The sequence below is a fragment of the Amia ocellicauda genome, chromosome 14 (genome assembly GCF_036373705.1).
Source record: "Amia ocellicauda isolate fAmiCal2 chromosome 14, fAmiCal2.hap1, whole genome shotgun sequence".
NCBI lineage: Eukaryota > Metazoa > Chordata > Actinopteri > Amiiformes > Amiidae > Amia > Amia ocellicauda.
This window is the reverse complement of record NC_089863.1, coordinates 5,973,439-5,994,464: the sequence shown is the minus strand read 5'-3', so window position 1 is coordinate 5,994,464 and position 21,026 is coordinate 5,973,439. Positions and strand designations below refer to the sequence as shown.

At 46.0% G+C, this 21,026-nt stretch overlaps 2 protein-coding genes across 3 annotated transcripts; one reads left to right on the top strand and one right to left on the bottom strand.

The window, feature by feature from the left end:
• The first annotated feature begins 737 nt into the window (after window positions 1-737).
• Window positions 738-4,307, top strand: LOC136768451 (ribonuclease kappa-B). Its single transcript, XM_066722669.1, has 3 exons — window positions 738-982; window positions 2,651-2,733; window positions 2,844-4,307. Exons 1-3 carry the CDS (start codon window positions 905-907, stop codon window positions 2,986-2,988), a joined length of 306 nt encoding a protein of 101 aa, XP_066578766.1. The 5' UTR covers window positions 738-904; the 3' UTR covers window positions 2,989-4,307.
• A 408-nt stretch (window positions 4,308-4,715) lies between these two features.
• On the bottom strand, window positions 4,716-18,136 carry alox12 (arachidonate 12-lipoxygenase). 2 transcript variants are annotated; one of them, XM_066722666.1, is made up of 15 exons: window positions 17,706-18,136; window positions 12,021-12,167; window positions 9,934-10,135; window positions 9,730-9,811; window positions 9,424-9,546; window positions 9,192-9,298; window positions 8,915-9,087; window positions 8,658-8,801; window positions 7,895-8,098; window positions 7,450-7,536; window positions 7,031-7,200; window positions 6,693-6,814; window positions 6,457-6,557; window positions 6,048-6,218; window positions 4,716-5,234 (listed from the first exon to the last, which is right to left on the bottom strand). In XM_066722666.1, exons 2-15 carry the CDS (start codon window positions 12,165-12,167, stop codon window positions 5,055-5,057), a joined length of 2,013 nt encoding a protein of 670 aa, XP_066578763.1. In that variant the 5' UTR covers window positions 17,706-18,136; the 3' UTR covers window positions 4,716-5,054. The 2 variants fall into 2 exon arrangements, with proteins under 2 accessions (XP_066578763.1, XP_066578765.1); XM_066722668.1 differs by lacking the exon at window positions 17,706-18,136 and adding an exon at window positions 12,306-12,740.
• Between the last annotated feature and the right edge of the window lie 2,890 nt (window positions 18,137-21,026).

Here is a 21,026-nt window from a genome sequence, read left to right as displayed (position 1 = left end):
TGGGGCGCTATATAAAAATATATAACATTATTAAGGTGTGTCAAAACTCTACATATGCAACGTTATAGTAATATTACAGTTAAGCTCTGTATAAGTATATGTACTTCAGAAGCAGTGAGACTACACTATGTACAAAAACGAAATAACAGTTGTGTATCTTGTGTGAACTAGAGAACAGTCCCTTCAGCCATTTCGCGTCCGTTCATACAATCGACCTTGGCGACGTCACACTGACGTCACCCCACCGCTCAGCTGACGAGTTCGGCTGTCACATGACTGCTCGCCGTGGAGTGTACCATGTGCTGGGAGGTGGAAGGGCGCAGGAGGATGTAAATTCCCTTGCTGTAGGCTGTATGGATTTTAACAACGGTACACACGGCGTCGAATACACAATTGCTGAACAGTAATATTCAATTTGTCATACCACAAATGTTACAATAAATAATGTCACATTATATATTCCGAGGAACGCTCCTGCTTTCTGAGTGGAGGAGTCCGGGTTTGGATCGATCCAAGTACAGAGGTGTTTCTGTTATCTTTGCAAACATCAACACAACCATATTCTTCAAGTGCATCTACGTGTATAACTATAGGTGGGTGATTACATTTTAATTAATTGTATTTTGGATGCTCAGATCAATTTGTCTGTCTGCGAGGGCTGCTTACTGCGTTTTCTATTCGCCTTCCCTCCCCCTCTTTTATGATGGCAGACACCCAACCGGTTCGAGCCGAGTGTGTACGGAAATAACCGAGGTCCGAGTCCGGAATCGGATCAGCTGAAATGCGGTAGAGAAGGGTCGGGTGTTGCAGCTTCTCTCTGACGGCACATCGGACACCTACAGATCCGCAGGAAAAGACAACTAACTGCACAAGAAGAGGGGACTCCACCCGTGCATCTGCAGCCATGGCGTCGCTTTTATTCTGCGGACCCAAGCTCGCCGCCTGCGGGATCGTCCTCAGTATTTGGGGGGTCATCATGCTGGTGAGATACGTACTATTATTAATAATTATAATAGCATTAATAATATAATAAGACAGTTCCTTCCTGGCAGCGAGATTGTTACAGTGTTTACATGCTGAACGTCACAGTGACAGATGACAATGGGCGTTCGATCGAACTCTGTCCATAAATCACATGATTTAAAACACAGTTTGTTTGTGTGTTATAATATGTTGTGCGGATAATTAGAGTGCGTTGTGTGTGTGTGTGTGTGTGTGTGTGTTCCCCATCAAGGGTCAGACAGTAACCCTGAATCTGCGGGTCACTCGGTCGGGGACTTCCTGTGAAGCACGGTCTTGTGATGTTGACACCGGTGCTGCGAATGGACACAATCAAGCTTTCCGTCAGTGTCAGTGTGATGTCACCATAATGTGACACTGCTGCGAGAATTATGCACCGTGCCCGGGTTATATTGCTTATAAACCCGGTTATATTGTTAAATTCCCACGTTGCACAACCTCTTTCGCTTCCTCTCTGGTTGTCGAGCCAGCCGCCGCGGCCTGATGTTTGTGGCGAGTCCCCGGAGTTGGAGTAGAGTTCTGCCCTGCAAAGAGAGACGGCACGGCGGGCTGGTGCGGGGAACAGAAGGCGTCACAAGGAGCCTTAGCCGTTGTGATTCTCTTTTCATTCACAGCAACACAGACACGGATTTAGTTTCTCTCTTGCAAATAATAATCAAATCAGTCAATCAATTATAATTTTGTATAGCGTCCTTCGCAGGGTAGCAACAGAGTGCTTTACACTTTGATAAACGGACAACATAATTAAAGCATAAACAATAAAATACAGCATCAGGCATGAGTTGTTTGTTTCTCAAAATATGTTTTGTTTACAGTATGGTCACATGCATGTGTGTGTATATATATATATATACACATATTTGCAGTCAGGAATAACTCAATTGTTTTCAATACAAAAATGCTTAGCTGTAATTCTGGTAATGACTGAGATAAGTGTGTTACTGTTGACAGTGTGTCACAGTCATGCTACTGGAACCATCACAGATCAGTGTGTAACTTAATAAGCAGAATGACACAGTTGGTGTGTAGCACAGAGGCTGGTATCGCACGTCAGTGTGCAACTGCGTGAAGGACAACAGGTAGCGAATCAGACAGTGTGTCCTATTGGGGACAGTGACATCGTCCGTGACGTGGACGTTGCGCACAGTGACCGCGCTGTGCTGTCGTTCACTTCCCTGTGTGCAGCTGTCAGTGGAAGCTGGTGCTGTAGTGAAGATGGTGCCATGGAGAGGCGGAGTGGTGCAGGCGAAGACCGGATCACAATCTACCCATGAATTTGCTAATTAGAGAATTGTCCACCATCGTGTTTCTGTTTATTTTCAGAAATCACTTTCTACTACTAACCATATGCCTTATGTGGGCTTGTAATCTGCCAAGGGTAGAGGTTTGATGTGGTCTAGAGAGCACAGTGTGCTTGTCAGTATTGTGGATTAGTGGTTAGGGCTCTGGATTGTGGAGTACAGGGTCGTGGGTTCAATCCCTGCTGTTGTACCCTTGAGCAAGGTCAGCTGTTAGCTATGGGTAAATGTAAAAAATAAAATAAACGTGATATCTTGTAACAATTGTAAATCAAGTAATAATAATGTCAGTCTGCCCAGTTCTTTGTATTTAATCTCTCTCTCACTCTCAGGTGATGCTGGGCATCTTCTTCAATGTCCACTCTGCAGTGCTGATCGAAGATGTGCCCTACACGGAGGCCGACATACTAAATGAGTGAGTCAGTTAACAGTTACACTGCTTTCTTGTTGATTTTCTGTTATAACCTGCTCCTTACCATCTTTCTGAAATCTCTCTTCCCCCCCTTCCCCCCTCCCCGCCTGCAGCTCAAACCCTCCTCAGACGGTGTACGGCCTGTATGACCAGGTCAGCTACAACTGCTTCATCGCGGCTGGCATCTACGTGCTGCTGGGCGGCCTGTCCCTTTGCCAGGTCCGGCTGAACAAGCGCAAGGAGTACATGGTGCACTAACGCCCCCTGGTGGCTCGGCACGGCTCGCAGGATCCGGACACACACACACACACACACACACACACACACACACACTCACTCACTCACTCCAATAAACATGCACACATGCACAGACAAACACTTTCGAATCCAGTGCTCTCCAGCCCAGTGGGTTTTTGTACCTCAGCCCTTCAAGTTCAGCCCGTTTGCTAAAGACTGGGTGTGCGGTGATCCGGTCAGGGTAGTTCCAAACCCTCGCCGTCGCCTACGACCGGACCAGACTGCTCCACTCCTGGCGTGTCAGCCGATCACGGTGACGGCGTTTTCCCCGTCTTTAGAAATCGAGGATTTTAAGGGGTGACTTACAAGACCTGACCTCCTTCCCCCCTGTAAATCGTATCCCTCCCTTTCATGTTACAAAGATTGGGAGCACACTGGACCAAATGGATATTAATTGGTTGTAAATGTATCGTTATAAAAGACCTATTAATACGGCAAAATTGTAGCTAGTGTCAGATTGGGCCAATAAACCCTATTATTATTATTGTTATTGTTATAAAAACCGAAGATAATTGGCATCTTGGAAGTTTTATATAAATACGTCAATCTGATTGGTACTTTAAATGACTTGTGTGTGATATGATTGGTTAACAGAAACCTTGCATTCTGGGTGGGCAGGTTTGGGGTGAGTCTCGAGTCTTGGGACATGACCTTGTGACCTCCAGGACATCTACCCAAACTGGGCATCCCTTTAGGAGAAATGCACCTCCAGCTATTGTTGTTGTTGTAGTTGTTGTTATTATTATAATAAGATCTCATGTGTTGCAGTGGTTGCGCTCAAGGTCTTCTCATTGGAAGTCACCAGGAAGGTCAGTTTCTATAAACCCAGATTCTCACGTATTACCCAGGATGCTCTCTGCCTAGTCCACCATTTTTATATATAAATAAAAATGGGACTTGAGGTTGAACCATGGAGTCAGTGTGGAAAGAGAGAGATCAGGGAGGTAGTGGGGGGGGGGGGGTGACGCCATGATAAACACACCGCGCATGAGGGAGACTATAGGTTCTGTTAATATTATGGTTATTGTTGAAGTCAGTTTGAACAAGGATATTTATTATTCGTGAAGTTGAAAGAAAATTAAGCCCACACAAGTCTAGTCCATTGTCGAGACTCTTCCCCCACCACCGATGTGTAATACTGAAGATTTTCTGTAAAATGTTGTGCTGCAAATCCAATGTGGTGTTTGTGTTCAGTGACTGTTCTCTCTCTCTATATATATATATATATATATATATATATATATAGGTATATTGTAAAATAAACTGTTCAATTGACCGAAGTGGGAGTGTATTTTGAGCCATGTCTCTCTCTCTCTCTCTCTTCCTCTTCACATTAAAAAACTACACTGTGCTGGGGGAGGAGTGGCCTTTAAAAAGCATCCGTTTGCAATGCGTATCTCTAGTCAATGGTGCACCGCTGGTTTGTGGTAGTTCTTGCCTGAATGTTGTGTAGAACAGTGTGCAATGTCAACTGCTGTCCAAAATGCAGCAAACAGGGTGTTGACACAAACTAGCATCGTCACTGACGCATCTTCTTACGCTGGCTGACTCTATATCCCTGAAGTAAAATATATACGAAAAGTGCTGAAGCAGCCTTTTGTTTTTATGCATCTGAGATCTGGAACTCACTTCCTTTAGATATTCACCAGGCAACCTCTATATCTAGTTTTAAAAAGCAATTAAAGACATACTTTTATCATTGATCTTTTATTTATATATATGTGAAACACTTTGAGTGGCATGTTAAGTTATAAAAGGTGTTATATACATAAAGTTTATTATTATTATTACTCCCCTCCCTCCTAAATTTGAGATGCTGTTGTTTGTGCTACCCAGCCCTCCTTCTCTCCCTCTCTCTCTCTGATTCAAATTCACATTCCAGGGTTTAATATACATAAGCAAATCAGCTCTTTAGTCAAAACATTTACAAATTACACTCCTACACTCTAGTTTCTCTCCTCTCTCTCTCTCTCTCTCTCTCTCTCTCTCCCTTTCTTCCTCTTCCCTTCCTCTCTCCCGCTCTGTCCCTATATGGTGATGCTGTTCTCCACGCGGCTGGGGCACAGGTACAGGTACTGCGGCTCCAGGCCCTGGTTGCGCTTCACAATCGTGTCCTCAATGTCGTGCAGCTCCTGCCTGAAACCCTTGATCAGCTCCTGGGCTGGCAGCTCACTGAAGTACTGCTCTGTGTACTGACCCAGGGGGATCTGAGAGAGGGAGAGAGAGAGAAAGAGTTATACTAGTCTGTTATAAGAAACATAAGAAATTTTACAAATGAGAGGAGGCCATTCAACCCATCGTGCTTGTTTGGTGTCCATTAATAACTAAGTGATCCAAGGATCCTATCCAGTCTGTTTATAAATGTTCCCAAAGTGTCGCTTCAACCACATCGCTGGGGAGTTTGTTCCAGATTGTGACAACTCCTGTCTCCTGTTTTCAGTTTTGAATGCCTTGAAGCCCAATTTCCATTTGTGTCCCCGGGTGCGTGTGTCCCTGCTGATCTGGAAAAGCTCCTATGGTTTGATGTGGTCGAGGCCTTTCATGATTTGAAGACTTGGATCAAGTCCCCACGTAGTCTCTTCTGTTCCAGGGTGAAAAGTCTGGTTGATAACACACAGACCCGGGGACACAAATGGAAATTGGGCTTCAAGGCATTCAAAACGGAAAACAGGAGACACTTCTTCACACACAGAGGCGTCACAATCTGAACAAACTCCCCAGCGATGTGGCTGAAGCGACAATTTGGGAACATTCACAAATAGACTGGATAGGATCCAGTTATTAATGGACACCAAACGAGCGCAATGAGTCGAATGGCCTCCTCTCATAAGTTTTCTTATGTTCTAATGTTATAGATGGAGGGAAAGAGAGAAGAGAGATTGTAGTTCACTTTTGCAGGATTTCTGCTGTATAGTGTACTCCACTGCCCATTTTGTACAACTATATATGAGTCTTTTAGTGATTATTGTAATGATGACAACTGAGTCAGCTGTGAGTCAGCTTGCACGTGATTGGCTCACCGCGTTGGGCTGGGCCCGCCCCAGGTGCCATGTGATGGCCATCTGTACACACGATTGGCTGATGTCGGGCAGCGTCTCCATGATGGTGTCCATGGTGATGGAGTCCTTACAGGTTGGCGGCGGCCGGCGCATGGTGCAGGGCGTGTTCGGAACCCAGGCGCACCAATCAAACTGCGGCACAGGGAGACGGACAGTGAGGCAGAGCCAATGAGATGAAGTGTATGCGGCAGGATTACAGTCGGTGTGTATCAGTGTCTGCGTGTGTGTCAGAGTATGTTGGTGTATCTCTGTGTCTGTATGTGAGTATGTGAGCATGTGTCTGTGTGAGAGTGCGTGTTGATTGTGTGCGAGTGTGTGTCATTATGTGTTTGAGTGCATGTCGGTGTGTGTGAGTGCGTTGCTGTGTTACCTGGCCATTGTTGGTGGCTGCATGCTGCGCAGAGCAGGTGAAAATCACCACACTAAGCAGAGTGCTGAGCTCCTTCCTGGTCTTCAGTTCACTGGACAGACCTGTGGGCCGAGAGAGAGAGAGAGAGACAGTTTGAGTTTTACAAAACACTTAGTTCTGTGGTCACTTTTTCACATCATTTCCACAGCGCTGTGTGGTTGGCTGGCACCGGGGCACAAGGAGGGGGGGGAACTCACCGAAACTGGGGACTTCCACAAAGCCCTGCTGAACGACTTCCTGAATCCAGGCCTGCAGCTCAGTGTCTTTGTGCACCTCCTTGTCACTGGAGTAATACAGATCCACCATCCCTGACACAAAACTGAGGGAAGGGGGGGATGACATAGAGAGAGAGAGAGAGGGAACGTTAACTCACACGAACCCAGACTTCAGATGGGGAACATGTTTCACTACATAGCCACTCCCAACAGGCACCTATCTGTCAACATGCACCCGTAACAGATGTGTGTGTGTGTGTGTGAGTTTCTCTGTCTATGTGTCTCTGTTTATGTGTCTCTGTGAGTGTGTGTGTCAGTACCTGTGAATGGCGTCCCAGAGCATCAGGCTGTCCTCCTTGTAGAAGTAGTCCCGGAGTTGGTTCACCCCGCGCTGCTGGAAGTCCTTGATCGGCTGCAGGGACTCGTAGGTCAGGACCTTGTACTCCCTCTGAGCCAGAATAAGAAGCCCGGCCCCCCCTGTTGACACCACCTGACAGACGGAGAGAGAGAGAGAGAGAGAGAGAGCTAGAGAGATGGTCACACACACACAGACAGATAGAGAGACAGATAGAGATGGGACAGACAGATAGACAGATAAACGATGGTGATATGGGCAGAGAGACAAACAGACAGACACACATCTATAGACAGATGGACAGACAGACAGGGAGAGATGGGCAGAGACTAACAGATACCGGCAGACTCGTGGACAGACAGATAGACACACGGACAGACGGACCCTCTTGAAGATGCCGTCCGCAGAGATGAGCTGGGTCCGGCCGCGACAGTTGATCTCCAGGGTGTAGCGCAGGTGTGGCGCCAGCAGCTGGGCAGACGCACGCAGAGACACAAAGACACACACACACACGCACACACACACGGACACGGACACAGACACATAATGAATTAGACAGTGAGGTTTGTACAGTAAGTGTATTTGTATTATTATTATTATGGTTATTTACTGGCAGGTACCCTTATCCAGTTTACACAAGCATTACAGAAGTGCACTAGTACAATGAATACAAAATACAGAGCATGCATCCTTGTTCAAGGAGATAACAAGTGAGTACATGATACAGTGTGTGTGTTTGTGTGTATGTGATACAGTGAGTGTGTGTGTGTGATACAGTGTGTGTATTGTAAAGTGACAGTATTATACAGTGTGCGTTAAGCTGGGTTACCTTGTAGATGGGGTGCACGGCGGGCAGCTGCCTCAGCGTGGCCACGCAGAACACCTCCACCACCAAGTGTGTGCGCAGCAGGTGGGACAGCACCTGGAAGATCTGGAACTCTGCGTGACGCACCCATATCTTGGCCAGCAGCCAGGCCAGTGGGGGGTCACTGGGCAGGAACACTGGGCAGTCCAACCCCGCGGTCTGACCCAGCTGAGACAGAGGGAGAGGGAGAGAGAGAAAGAGGGAGAGGGGTGAAGTGGGGCGATAGAGAGAGAGGAAACAGGGAGAGGGGGAGAGGGAATGAGGAGAGAGAGTGAAATTGGGGGGGTAGAGAGTGGAAGGTGGGAAAGGAAGGGTAGAGGGTGAAAGATATTGGTGAGAGAAAAAAGTAGAGAGAGGGAGAGAGAGAGAGAGAAGGAGAGAGGTTTAATACAGACCCTGGACACTACTGTACATTTGCAGAGGGAGATGGGCCAGGCGAGGTCAAACGGTCATGACAGATATGGGGTCACGGGGTCATGGGGGTTAGTATCACGGGTCACAGGGTCAATGATTTTCCTCTCCCCTAATACTCTCTCCTGAGTATTGGCTGCTGCACTACAATATCTAATAGACTACTGCCTCCCAGTGGCCTATTCCAGTCAGAATACTGTCCACTCTCCCCAGGCTGCCCCTGGGCTGGTAGTGCATGGTCCCCAGTTGCGTAGCAGGCCCTGCTCTCGTAGGGCTCTGTCACGCAGTTCCACTGTAACTCCATGCCACCCTGTACCTGGATGGCCACGGGGATGAGGCCCTGGTCGGGGTGGGCGTACAGCAGGCACAGGGGCGCGGCCAGGTGCTGCTGGCGCCCCCGGATCACGTTGGCCGGGATGCCATCCATGACGGCGTAGTCCACCAGGTAGATATTGCCTGCCTGCAGGGTGGGAAGGGAGGAGACAATTCTGTAGTGTATAATGTTCTGTATTGTATAATACTGTATTGTCTTGTCTAGTGTGGGACCAGCACAGAACCCCAGGTTGGCAGTACCTTCATCTCCTTGGCGAGGGTTTTCCTGGGCCCCAGTGAAGCCTGCACCATGCCCCCCTCCACAGGGAAGTTCTTGGGCAGCGTCTGGCAGCGCTTGATCATGCGCGGGTTCGAGCCATTAAGGAACTGGTAGCCAAAAAACCAGTCCTCTCGCCAGTGCTCCATCACGTACTCTGAGAGGGAGAGGGGCGATCGATGTTAATGAAATGTCTTTCTCTCACACACACACACACACACACACACACACACACGCACACGCACACACACACAGACACACCTGCTGTGGGGCTCCTTAGTTTCCAGAAGATGCGTCTGAAGTCGTCCAGGTCACTCCAAGACTTCCCAAAAACGATTGCCAGCTTCTTCAGAGACAACTCCAACAGTCTGGGAGAGAGAGGGGAGCTGTAGCTTTGACACACTGGATATTATTGTGCAACAGATTCCCTCTGAATCGCGGTGTAAGTCAGTGTGTGGGTGCGCGGGTGTGTGGGGGTGTCAGTGAGACTCACGCGTAGTGCAGCGATCCCTCGAAGTCGCTCCGTTTCTCGTTGTCGAAGCGCGCGTCCTGCGGCAGGTCCTTCTCCGACTCCGCAGCCACGCACTGAGGGATCCCTGGAGCCCAGGCCTGCCACCTGCACACACAATGACACAGTGACACACACTGACACACATTGACACACATACTGACTCCAGCAATACACTGACACACAGACTAATAAAATACACTGACAGTTACACCGACACACAGTCACGATGAAACACAGGCAGACAGACAGGCAGACAGAGGAAACAGAGGGATGAAGGGACCTGCTTACCGGTACACTTTCTGTCTCTCCTCCAGCTCTTTCTTTCTGTGACTCAACAGGAGGGGCAGAGAGTCATCACAGAGTCTTTTAGCTGCACAGAGAGAGAGAGAGAGAGAGATATGGTGTGTATGTTAGTGTGTGTTTGCGTTTGTGTGTGTGTGTGTGTGTGTATGTGTGTGTGTGTATGTGTGTGTGTGCGTCTCTCTCCCTGACCTGTGCCCTCTCTCAGCTCCACGAATACGTCTCCCACCAGCCAGCGGTAGCAGGGGAAGGTGAGAGGGGCAGTGCCCCCCGGTGGCTGTACCACCACATAGCGGCAGAACCAGTTGTCCTCCACCCAGTAACGCTTCTTCTCCAGCCGCACCAGCAACACCTGGCCCAGTGGCACCGGGCTCGACACCTTGTAATCGTCCACCTGGGGCAGGAGCGAGAGAGAGATCACACGACAATGTTAATTTCTTCAATGAAGACTATGACGAAAAATATTCGTCAACGTCCTATTTTCAGTGACGATAACTATGACTATGAAAAACGAAATGCTGTGAAAAGACAATAACTAAAAATAAATGTCTTCTAATTTTAGTTGACTAAAATGTGACGAAACGAAAAGTTCAACACAAGACGAATGGACAGGAATGACAGTATTTTGCGAGGCGGCCGGTTAAAGAGCTGTTTGATGGTCTAATCATAATCATGCCTTGACTCGGTCATTGGGTTCCTGTAGCACAGTTAATCATACTTCTGCGCAGATCTGCGCTGCTCCACCAATGGGATCGGTGGGATTCTGCAGATCTGCGCAGAACCGCAAAAATCTGCGCAACAGAATGGGACCCGATTGTACCCAAGCGCTTGCTGTGGTTCACTGTATTAGGCTCAACGTGAAGTTGATCCAGATTATGTGCAGTTATCAGTCTGTTCTTTTGTGTACAGGACAGGTAATGTGGGTCTTGTAATTAGTACAGCTGGGATCTAAGGGTTATGGGTACAGTAAGACACGTTATGCGCTCACAGCATGAAGCACAATTCACACTTGGCTACAGTAGAGTTTAACAATATGCTTATGCTTTGAAGATCACTTTAAATATCCAATATTTTGTGTATCTGCGGGGGAAAATTAAATGTTAAAGCAAAAGCCATTAGAAATGTTAATATTGAATGTGCGTACTGGAATATAAAAATACAATTGGCATGATAATATGGTATTTTTACCTAAATAACGTGTGCATACATGGAAATTGAAAATGAACCTGTGGGATTACATAGACTTATTATATAGACTAAAACTAGACTAAAATGACAGGAGTTTTCATTGACTAATATTACCTGAAACTAATGAAAGATTAAATGACTAAAATGTGACTAAAACCAATAAGTATTGTAGTCAAAAGAGTAAGACTAAAACTAAATCTAAAATAGCTACCAAAATTAACACTGCAAACCGCAGGTAAACTGTAACTAGAAAAAAGAAAGAGAGGGAGGGAGAGAGAGAGACCTACATACACACACAGACAGACACACAGAGAGAATGAAACACACACACACAGGAAGAGAGAGAGAGATGGAGAGTGATGAGAGAGGGAAGGGACAATGTAAGAGAGAAAATACAGGAAAGGATCAACAGACAGATCAGAGTCAGTGCTCCCAGGCAGACAGTGAGAATACACTAGTTATAACAAGATAACAACTGTGTAACAGACAGAGGTGCCAGACAGGGAACAGACAGACATGGTAATAACAGTAATTAACACCAGGAATGACAGTCAGTAACACCAGAATAATATGACACAGTGAGACTGTAGTTAATACAACAAACGCAATCAATGAGTGTAATAATAACCACATAATAGACAGAGATGACAGAGTAATAACAGAGGCAGACAGACTGTAATAACAGTGGTTATAAACAGAGAGGATGGTCAGTGACAATAGAGGGATATTAGATAGTTGAATTAGGCAGATTTCAGATAGAGACGGGGGTGGGGAGCAGTGGTTAGAGCAGATCTGACACAACACTGCTGGGTGAGGAAAGAGACGCACCACCCCAGCATGCACGCACACACGCACACACACACACATGCACACTGCACACATAGAGTACACAAACACATACACACACAAACAGACAGACTGACTAATGTGCAGACAACAGACAGACACACAGACAAGCACAGATAGACATCAATAAATGTTAAGTAAACACACACAGACTGATTCAGAGACAGACAGACAGACAGACAGGCCGATAGAGAAGTGCACAGACAGAGTAAGGCACACACTGACAGACAGACAGTCAGTCTCACCGCCCCCCTGCAGAAGTCCAGCCCAGGGTTGTCCAGCAGTGTTTTCTCCGTCTCACCCTTCTCCCCAATCAGTGTCACGTACACATAGTTGTTGGTGCCCGAGTACTCGGATGTCCCGGTTGCCACAGTTATCTTGTACTCCGGCATCTGTGCGCACAGGGAGAGAGAGAGAGAGAGAGAGAGAGAGAGAGAGAGAGAGAGAGAGATGCATTGAGACACACAAAGACACTCTCATACACACACACATATACACACAGAGACAGACAGAAACAAACACACACAAACCTGAAAATATATGAAGGGAATCTCCTTTCACGTCAGAGTACTTAGTCTCTTAAGCTGATCCAAGAGCGCAAATACTGCCGAGGACCGGGGGGTCTGTCTTGGCATCAAGGAAATCAAATCCAGTCACTTAAAACCCAAACAAAAGAGCACTGACCGCAGCAATAACATGGCCGATGAAAGCACTGGATTAAACCTGACAAACGACGTCTGATTCAAAGCCTGAGGTGAACTTTATATTGTTATTACGATTTACAACCAGAGACGCCCAGACCACGAGTTGGGCTTGTTGGAACAGGACTGCTGTCCAATGTGCATTCCCAGAATTCCTCATTCTCCGGGTCTGTGTTCCTCACTGCACTCCCTTCAGGACTAGCACTCGTGTAATGCTTCTCGTGTAAACATCTGCTTAATAAATTATGAATACAGACACTCCTATCCAGGACAACTAACAGCGGTTACAGAAAACAGACCCCCACTGAAACAGGACATATTACAGTGCAGCCAGCAACCCACTTAAAGGGAACTAAAGGCTTTTCAAAAGGTGTCAGGAAGTGCAATACGCAGCATGATTCCTGACCTATAGTAACTCAAATCAGAGCCACTCACAGCGCAACAGCTATAATAATATTGTGTACAGCAGGGTCATGTGGGGGCAAATGACAGCCTATACAAAAAAGGAGTGACCGTAACACCATACAAGTGCCAAAAAGTGTGGCAATAATAAAACAGGCTGCTCTGCCTGTAAGAATCTTGAAGTTCACCAACCCTGTGTCACTGTACATTGCCGTGGATTAAAAAGAACATTCTAAATGGGGTTTTATGTTTGAGTGTCGCAACATAGCGTTTCCTCTGGTTGACTACGCCACAATGATTAATTTCACAACACCCAGTCGCTTGAAATCTGGTCCTACCCGGTCGACGCCGGCAGTTTCCTTTGGTTCAACTATATTTGATTGATGTGTTTTATCTCACACATTTAGTCCAGTGGAAGTTCACAAAATGTGCAGAACAATTGCCTGTTTACCATGAACTGTTCTCAAGGGTGAAGGCTGGTTAACTGTGCCTGTGTGAAATGTCTGAAAATAAGAATAGACAGATGACGCAAACAGCCGTGCTGGGAAAGGTGACAAAATAAGAGCATTTGTCTGCAAGGTGTATTTTGTTGCAGATTCGTAATTAAAACCCTTTGGATGAAATTATTTGTCGTAACTCCAATCTGCTCAAGTTACTTGATTTTTTGGCTGATTTTCCAACACAAGACTAATAATAATACAAATGAATGACCACAAGTGCTGGTGAACTACACAATCTAAAAGCATGTAACTGAAAAGCTGACTTTGCAGGAAAACCCTACAGGACAAATATCTGCCAGGAGAACGTGCATTTCAGAAGAAATCACAAATTAATACTCTGTCAGGTGCCTTTTTACTATCATTTCTGTTCTACCTCATTTCAGCACCCACCTCCTTTCCTAAGAACAAGAGCTGCTGACCGTGTGAACAGTTTCTGGTGGAAAGTTACATATCAGGTACAGATGCGCACAAAACCTTCTCATTCAGAAAACCCATTTTCCCACACTCGTTTTCAGGAAAATTATATTTGATTTGGGGGTGGCCTACATCGCTTAACAACGCCCTCAATGAAGGTTCAGTGTGATTTCCAAATGTAGCACAAGGCAGCGTGTGCAGGTGGAGGGGCAGGAGGGGTGGGTGTGACTCACAAAATGTGAAAGTCGATCGGTGGGCCTCGAGCGTAAAGGCATGGGAAACATTGAGTTGGCGGAACATGAGACGTATATCTATTATTTACTTATGTATTAAAATATCACGGTTTGTAGCCCAAGGATACGACTCACCTAATTAATGTGCCGTTTTAACCAATTAAGATGCTCTGATTGTGTTAGGCTTACAGTCATTTAATTGTGTTGTCGATGTATCGGTGTGTGTGTCTGTGTTTGACAGGGAGATTGGCCTGTACTGAGCTGCATGTCGATGTACGATTGAGTGTCTCTGTGTTTGAGACAGAGAGAGACCTGTATTGAGCTGTATATCGATGCTTTGGCAACACTGATACAATTGAGTCTTGCCAATTATTGAGTCACTGAGAGCAGAAGTGGAGGTGGGGGGGAGCCGTAGAGAGCTTCAGTCCTTGCCAGAAATTAGTAATTCTCGGAACTATACCACAGATATGCAATCTTACACAGAGATCACTTATATTTTAATTGGCATCTAACTTCTTCGTTTTTTTGTTTGTCTTTTCACACATCCTGTGGTGAAATAAATGGTTGTAGAGTTGAGAAACCTATTTTGCTTGGCAAACGTTTGACTGACACATGCACACAGACTAGTGTGCAAACCTTATGTTCCTGATTCCTTATTTCATTGCATTTCACTTAATGGATTAACTGTCAATATTTCAGATGTCAGTCCTAACCATTACAGCAGACTGTAGAGAAGTTTGGTAGAATGACATTTCAAACCGATCATCAGAAATAAGTTTAATGGTGATTGACATTACTAATCCCTATTAAGTCTGCAAAGCTGATGTCTGTCCTGGATACAGAATGACTCATTGACTCAATTATAAACTCAGGGTGATCAAAAACAGTAATATGTGATCATTTCTCTGTTTAAGTCCACTGTGTTTGCATGTTCTTTCTATGGAGTTGTTGTTACAAAAAAAGCAGTTTAGTGTAGAACATGTCCAACCCCACGTGGTCTCACAATATACATATATACATATGCATGAGAGATTCAGAATCGCAATACTTTTGGCGATGCACTGTACCCACTGTCAATAGTGATGACATGAAAATAATCCATTAAAAAATAACATTGGACAAATAACATTTTTAACATGTGTGCCTGTGCATGTGTGTGTGTGTGTGTGTGTGCGCATGTGTGGGGTGCAATGTCAGTCATTTCCTCAGTTGGACGTCATTGATACCTCTACCTCTATCCCCCTCCCCCCACCTTTCCCTGAAATGTTGTCACAGCGCCCACGCACTGCACCAGAGGCAACTGGGTCAAACTCCGCCTCACCTGCTCCTTCACCGACAATGTTCTGGAGAGACACAGTCCAGTTTACTGTCTTCTGGTTTGCATTACAAGCCTGCTGGACTGGACTGGACTGTGTCTCTGCAGGACCAGGGTTGGAGAGCCTGCTGGACTGGACTGGACTGGACTGTAGCATCAGTCGAGTCGAGTGCGAATGGTGCCTGGCAACACATGTAAATATTGATGCACTGCTGCCACAAAATGAATGCCCCTTTCTTTTTGCCAGGCATCTGTTAATGATAGACTTTCCCTGACACACCCCTGCCCTGACATGCCCCTGTTGCTCCCCATTACTTCCATCCCCGTGGCATCTGTACTATTTGGCACAGAGGTCCGATTTGACACCACTTCACACAGTGTTGACGCTGCACCTACGTCACCACGCTGCTGCTTCATTACTTCCAAGTCCAATCACTCACCCTATGCTTATAGTTCACTGTTCGTACTTATGATACTATGGACTAACAGGAGAAGTTGAAAATAATGCCATTTGCACAGCAATTAGTATTAAAGTTGTGCTTTCGGTTTTCCTGCTGCTACTGTGGTAAAAGGAGAGTGAATTTGTGTTGCTATTGGTACAATACTGCTAAATAAACCAACAAACAAATAAATACAAATTATTATAATACAGTGCCTTGGTGGGACCAGTGGCAGGCGGACGGATGACACAGGCGGAGAACGTCCTCTTAACCTCACACAAGCGGAACGCTGACTCCCACGGTGACTGAAAACCGTTTTGGGGTCCCAACATGGGAGAAATCACTTCTGAAATGTCACTGCTGTTTAGCCGTTGACGCTTTCAGCTTCTCCCGCTAATCCGGGTACGACTGCTGCTCCCATCAGCTGCTGTGGGTCCCGCTGGATTCACTGCAGCTGCTTCACAACTGCTCTCCACACAGGGCTGCATCTCTATGTATATAGCCCTATGTTGAGAGAGAATGTTGTATATTCCTATATGCCAATACAATAAAATGGAGTTTAGGGTTGATGTATCATGAAATACCATGGGCAGGCTGTGGATATTGCTCTCTCCCCCTATTTCCTCCCAAGGGTTCAATTGCTGCAATGGAGGAGCCTGCAGGTGGTATTTGATTACAGTGTTAGCCTCTGTGTATGTGTGTTTGTGTGCGTGTGTTTCGCTTAGGGGGGTTAAAGAGTTAAAAAAAAAAAAGACCTGTGATATAGTTCGATGAATAAAAATAAAATAATATTGAAAGCCCGCCTTCACACATTCCTCAGGTAGAAGTCACAGCTGTGCAGGAGCGGCATTATTACACATTAACGCCATTGTTTACTGGGAGCACAACCCTCCCTTTGTCGAGAGGAGAGATTACATTAGATTAGATTACATTACATTACATTAATTTGATTATGCCCGAGGTCAAATTACTCGTGCAGCAACTGTGCATTGATAAAAACACATCAAACCATAATGACAGTGCACACACGGGAGGTACTACTACAATAAATTAATTAATAAATTAGTGACGTGCGAGTCATAAAATCTATGACAATAATATAAAATACAGTCCTACTTCTCCTCATATTTTAATACATAAGTAAATGAATAGATATGTCGTGCAGTTGGATCATAGTTTGTGATTGTGCGCTAAAAAGAGCCACGGCGAATAAAGACGTGTCTTGCCCTGTTGCTCTTTGTACGACGTCCTGGAGGATGAACATGAATTTAATTATAGAGGAGGTTATAGAGATATAGTCTATGTTTTGTGGCACCAGAACTTGACTGACAGTATTTATCTCTTATTTCTATGGGAGAGCGAGCAGCGCTATACGGGTTGTGATGTAATTGCAGTGCCCGTGAAGTTTCCACGCAGAAGAATGCATGTAGAGCCATTGTACTGTAGCCTGTTTATCACACCGGACCATCTGTGAAAGGGCACATCTACACTTACTGTAGTAACAGTAGCAGTATAGTATCTCTACTACTTAGATACTGTTCATGTTATACTATTTGTAGTATCTCCTCCACCATTGCCGCAGTATCAGTAAAAATAACAACAAAAACAACAACAACAACAATACATCACTTCATCACAGCGCAGATAACACTAACACTGTCTGGCCAGTATAAATAACCGCAAACAGCACGACCCAGTGCGGACCTAGCAAGTCATTACAATATGATTGCGCTGTAGCTGGACGCTTCAACACCCGTTTGAAAGGTCAGCGTCTTTCCCTTGAACATCCCCAAAGTGTGCATCAGGTGGTCACTGTACCCTGGACAGGTGGACTCCCCAGCGGCGGAGACAATTCCGTGAACAGAACGCATTGTCCAATTAAGGCAATTAAGAAGTAAACCAGCAAACTAAATGTTGTCACTTACCTGCAGCGTCTTCTGGCTTCCTTGTTTAAATCTCTCTCTCTCTCTGTCAGTGGACGCGCTGTTCCCCTCCTCCGTTCTTCTTTTATCCGTTCTTCTCTTTCCCTCCGCCGGGGCAGGCAAGATGCACGTATGCTATCCTCCTCTTCGCCTTACCCTCTTTCCTTCTCTCCCTCCCTCTTTCTTTCTCTCTCTCGCACACACACACACTGATGAGATTTCAAACCCTGTCCGTGCAGAACTGTCCAGGCAGTAACCGTCTTCCTCGTCGCTTCTCTACAAAACTGACTCTCTCTCTCGGATGTCACCCCTCTCTTTATTTTCTTTCCTGTTCTCCACCCTCCTCTCTCTCCCTCGCTCTTTTTGCTGAAACTTTCCCTGTCTCTCTCTCTCTCCCTCTCCCTCGCTCTGTCCTCTTGCTAGTCACACTATATATGCATTTCTTCATCCTCTCTCTCTCTCTCTCTCTCTCTCTCTCTCTCTCTCTGGGCCCCAACCACCTCCCCCGCCCCCCAAATCTTTCACTCCTACAAGGAAGTAAATATTGTACTCGATCTCTCGTGATAGATTTCAATCAAAAGTTGCATGCAAACGATAGGGACCAAAATAGCCACAGGCACATACACACACACACACACAAACACACAAATACATGCACACACATGGCTGTGGTCATATTCTACAAAATGCAAATCCACTTGCATGCTATTACCAGTCTTATAATCACTCCCCCACCTTCACACAGACTGCAGTATAAACATCTAGTGCATGTGTTAAACTGAATTTGCTGGTTTTGGTCACAGGGTCTGTGTTTCTCTCTGGGCTGCAGTTGGGGTCAAGCACGGTGAAACAGCCAAATTTCACCACACCACAGAGAAAATACTGTTTTATTTGGTATAGTATTTTACATTTTCATTAAATAAAAACAATTCAATTTTTTAATACTTATGATTAAAATCTTTAAAAATCAATTCTTAAAATCACTTAAAATTTTTAAAATCTTTGTGATTTTTAACAAAAAACAAAACAATTAACTTCAAAATAAACGTGCCCAAAACAACAAAACAAACGTGATTAATGCAAAAACTGCACACCAACATAAAAGTCAAATACATTGAAAATAACTGAAAATGCATTGGACAAAATAAAGAAACAATTAAAAAGGTAAAAAATAAAAAACAAACAAAAAAGGTCCAATGCATTTAAAATTAAATCCAAAACGGTCAATGTATTTGACAAAAGAATATAACAAAACTAAACCAAAAAAACCCTAAACAATTAGTGGTTTAAAAACAACTAAATCTTTAAAAACAATTAAGATTCCTTATAAAATCTTTTAAAAACAATTATCCATAAAATGTTTAAAAGATCTTGGTCTCGGGCTCCAGCAGGGGGAACTGACCGTCCCCGGAGGTGGGTCCCATCATGGGATCCTGAGCTCCCCCAGATCTTGTATGTGCCAGTTCTTATAGGCTTCCTCCTTGCCCCTCTGATGGACCTCCAGATTGACGTAGTCCCTTACGAGCACCATGCCCCTCCGTGCGATGACGATCGGGTCCAGCTCCTGCTTGTTGAACAGACAGATGTTCCGTCCCTCCCACAGTGCCTTCTTCACTGCGCAGACGACACGCCACCAGCACCTAAGGGTGGATGATGATATTCCCCTGGCAGGACCGTACAGGATCTGCTGGGCGGTCGCCCGCGCAGGAACGGCAAACCTGTGGAGGAACGGAGAAAACAGGAGCCAGACCCTGTGGGCGGAGGGGCACTCACTAAAGATGTGAGCCTCCGTCTCCTTCCCCAGGCAACCCTTATAGGGGCAGGCGTCATAAGGAGCTATGCCCCTTCTGTGCATGAACACTCGGGTGGGGAGACACCGACTCACAGCCATCCAGGAGACATCTTTCTGCGTATTCGTGAGGCAAACGTGCGTAGCGTTAGCCCAGATAAACCGGCAGGTTTCGGGAGGGAAATCTTCTATCACCACAGAAAAAAGCCGTGAACCCAGGGTGTCGGTTCACATTGTCCAGTTCCTTCTTTCCCACACCCGAACCAGTCTGACCAGTCAGAACATGCCAGGCGGGGGGATTGGGGAGGGCACACTTTCAGAATATTGGCCTCTTCTTCCAGGGCGAATGAAGAAGTGCGTGAATGATGGGTAGGGGTCTCAGAGATTGATTCAAGTCACATATTTTGTTTTATTGTGGGGTGGAGGTTCCTATTGAGCAGGATTGATAAGGCTTCTGTATTGAAAAATTTGATATTCAGCGGATGGGTGGGTGGGCGGAAGTGGCTTCCACGACCATAACCAAATGCACTCTTGTGTCAGTTCAGACACACAGAGGAGTGACGCCACAGCCTTCTGCCAGCGGAGTGAACAGCGACGAATACGGCACCCAAGAGCAGACGTGACTGATGTCAGCCACTCCACAGAGACCGAAAGAGAGAGATTATGAGATATGAGCTATGAGATAACCACTGACTGACTGCTGCAGAGTCACTGACTGGACTGGACACACACACACACACACACACACACAGTCAACAGCAGCACGAAACCGAGACAGACCAGAGACAGGCTTTGAGCCAGCGATACCGGAGGCTCACTTCCTCCTGTTGCAAAAGCCAGGACAGCCCCCAGCCCATCTCTGTTCCCCAGCCCAGCAATCGCTGGCCCATGTGTTGCGCTGCTCGCTGGGGGAAGAGGACAAAAAGTATTGTCATTGGGCGTTATTTTCACACTTACCCATTATCAGAGCTGGGTTTGCACTGGAGCATTCTGGGTACAGTGCCTTGCTCAAGGGTACGACAGCAGGGTCCCCCAGCTGGAGATGAATCCACAACCCTTTGCTCAGGAGTCCAGATCACTGACTGCTCCTCCACACTGCTAGTATAAGCTTTTAACTTACTATTATTACTATTCTTCCTTTTCTTTATTTCCTGGGCACATCTAAGTCTCTCATTAATTTGTCTACCAGGTCTATGTCCAAGCCAGCCAGGGGAAGTGGGGGAGGGGCTGCTAAACTGAATCGCAGCTTCTGCATTGAAACCCCAGACAGAATTCTTCTACAGAGGAAAAAAAGACAAATTGTAATTGCATTACTTAACAGCAAACCGACCCTTTTCCTTCCTTCCACTCCCCCCCACCAAGTCTCTACTTCTGCTTTCACTGCACTGAACACACCCGGGTCCGCAAGAAGCCGTGTCCCCAGACCCCATGTGTGTGTGGAGTGGGCATGGGAGTGGCATGCAGTCAAGTGTCCGCTGTAGACCACATCAGCCTGTTGCAGCTTTGTGTGCATCTGTGCATGCACGAGTGTGTGC

What these genes read in the sequence shown, in the direction of transcription:
- LOC136768451 (XM_066722669.1), top strand. Translation starts at nt 905, where the DNA reads ATGGCGTCGCTTTTATTCTGCGGACCCAAGCTCGCCGCCTGCGGGATC. An exon ending in TTTGGGGGGTCATCATGCTG is followed by an intron (nt 983 to 2,650) that starts GTGAGATACGTA and finishes TCTCACTCTCAG; the next exon opens with GTGATGCTGGGCATCTTCTT. An exon ending in GAGGCCGACATACTAAATGA is followed by an intron (nt 2,734 to 2,843) that starts GTGAGTCAGTTA and finishes CCCCGCCTGCAG; the next exon opens with CTCAAACCCTCCTCAGACGG.
- alox12 (XM_066722666.1), bottom strand. Translation starts at nt 12,167, where the DNA reads ATGCCGGAGTACAAGATAACTGTGGCAACCGGGACATCCGAGTACTCG. An exon ending in CCGTGCACCCCATCTACAAG is followed by an intron (nt 7,537 to 7,894) that starts GTAACCCAGCTT and finishes GCGTCTGCCCAG; the next exon opens with CTGCTGGCGCCACACCTGCG. An exon ending in GGCGGGCCCAGCCCAACGCG is followed by an intron (nt 5,235 to 6,047) that starts GTGAGCCAATCA and finishes TCCCTCTCTCAG; the next exon opens with ATCCCCCTGGGTCAGTACAC.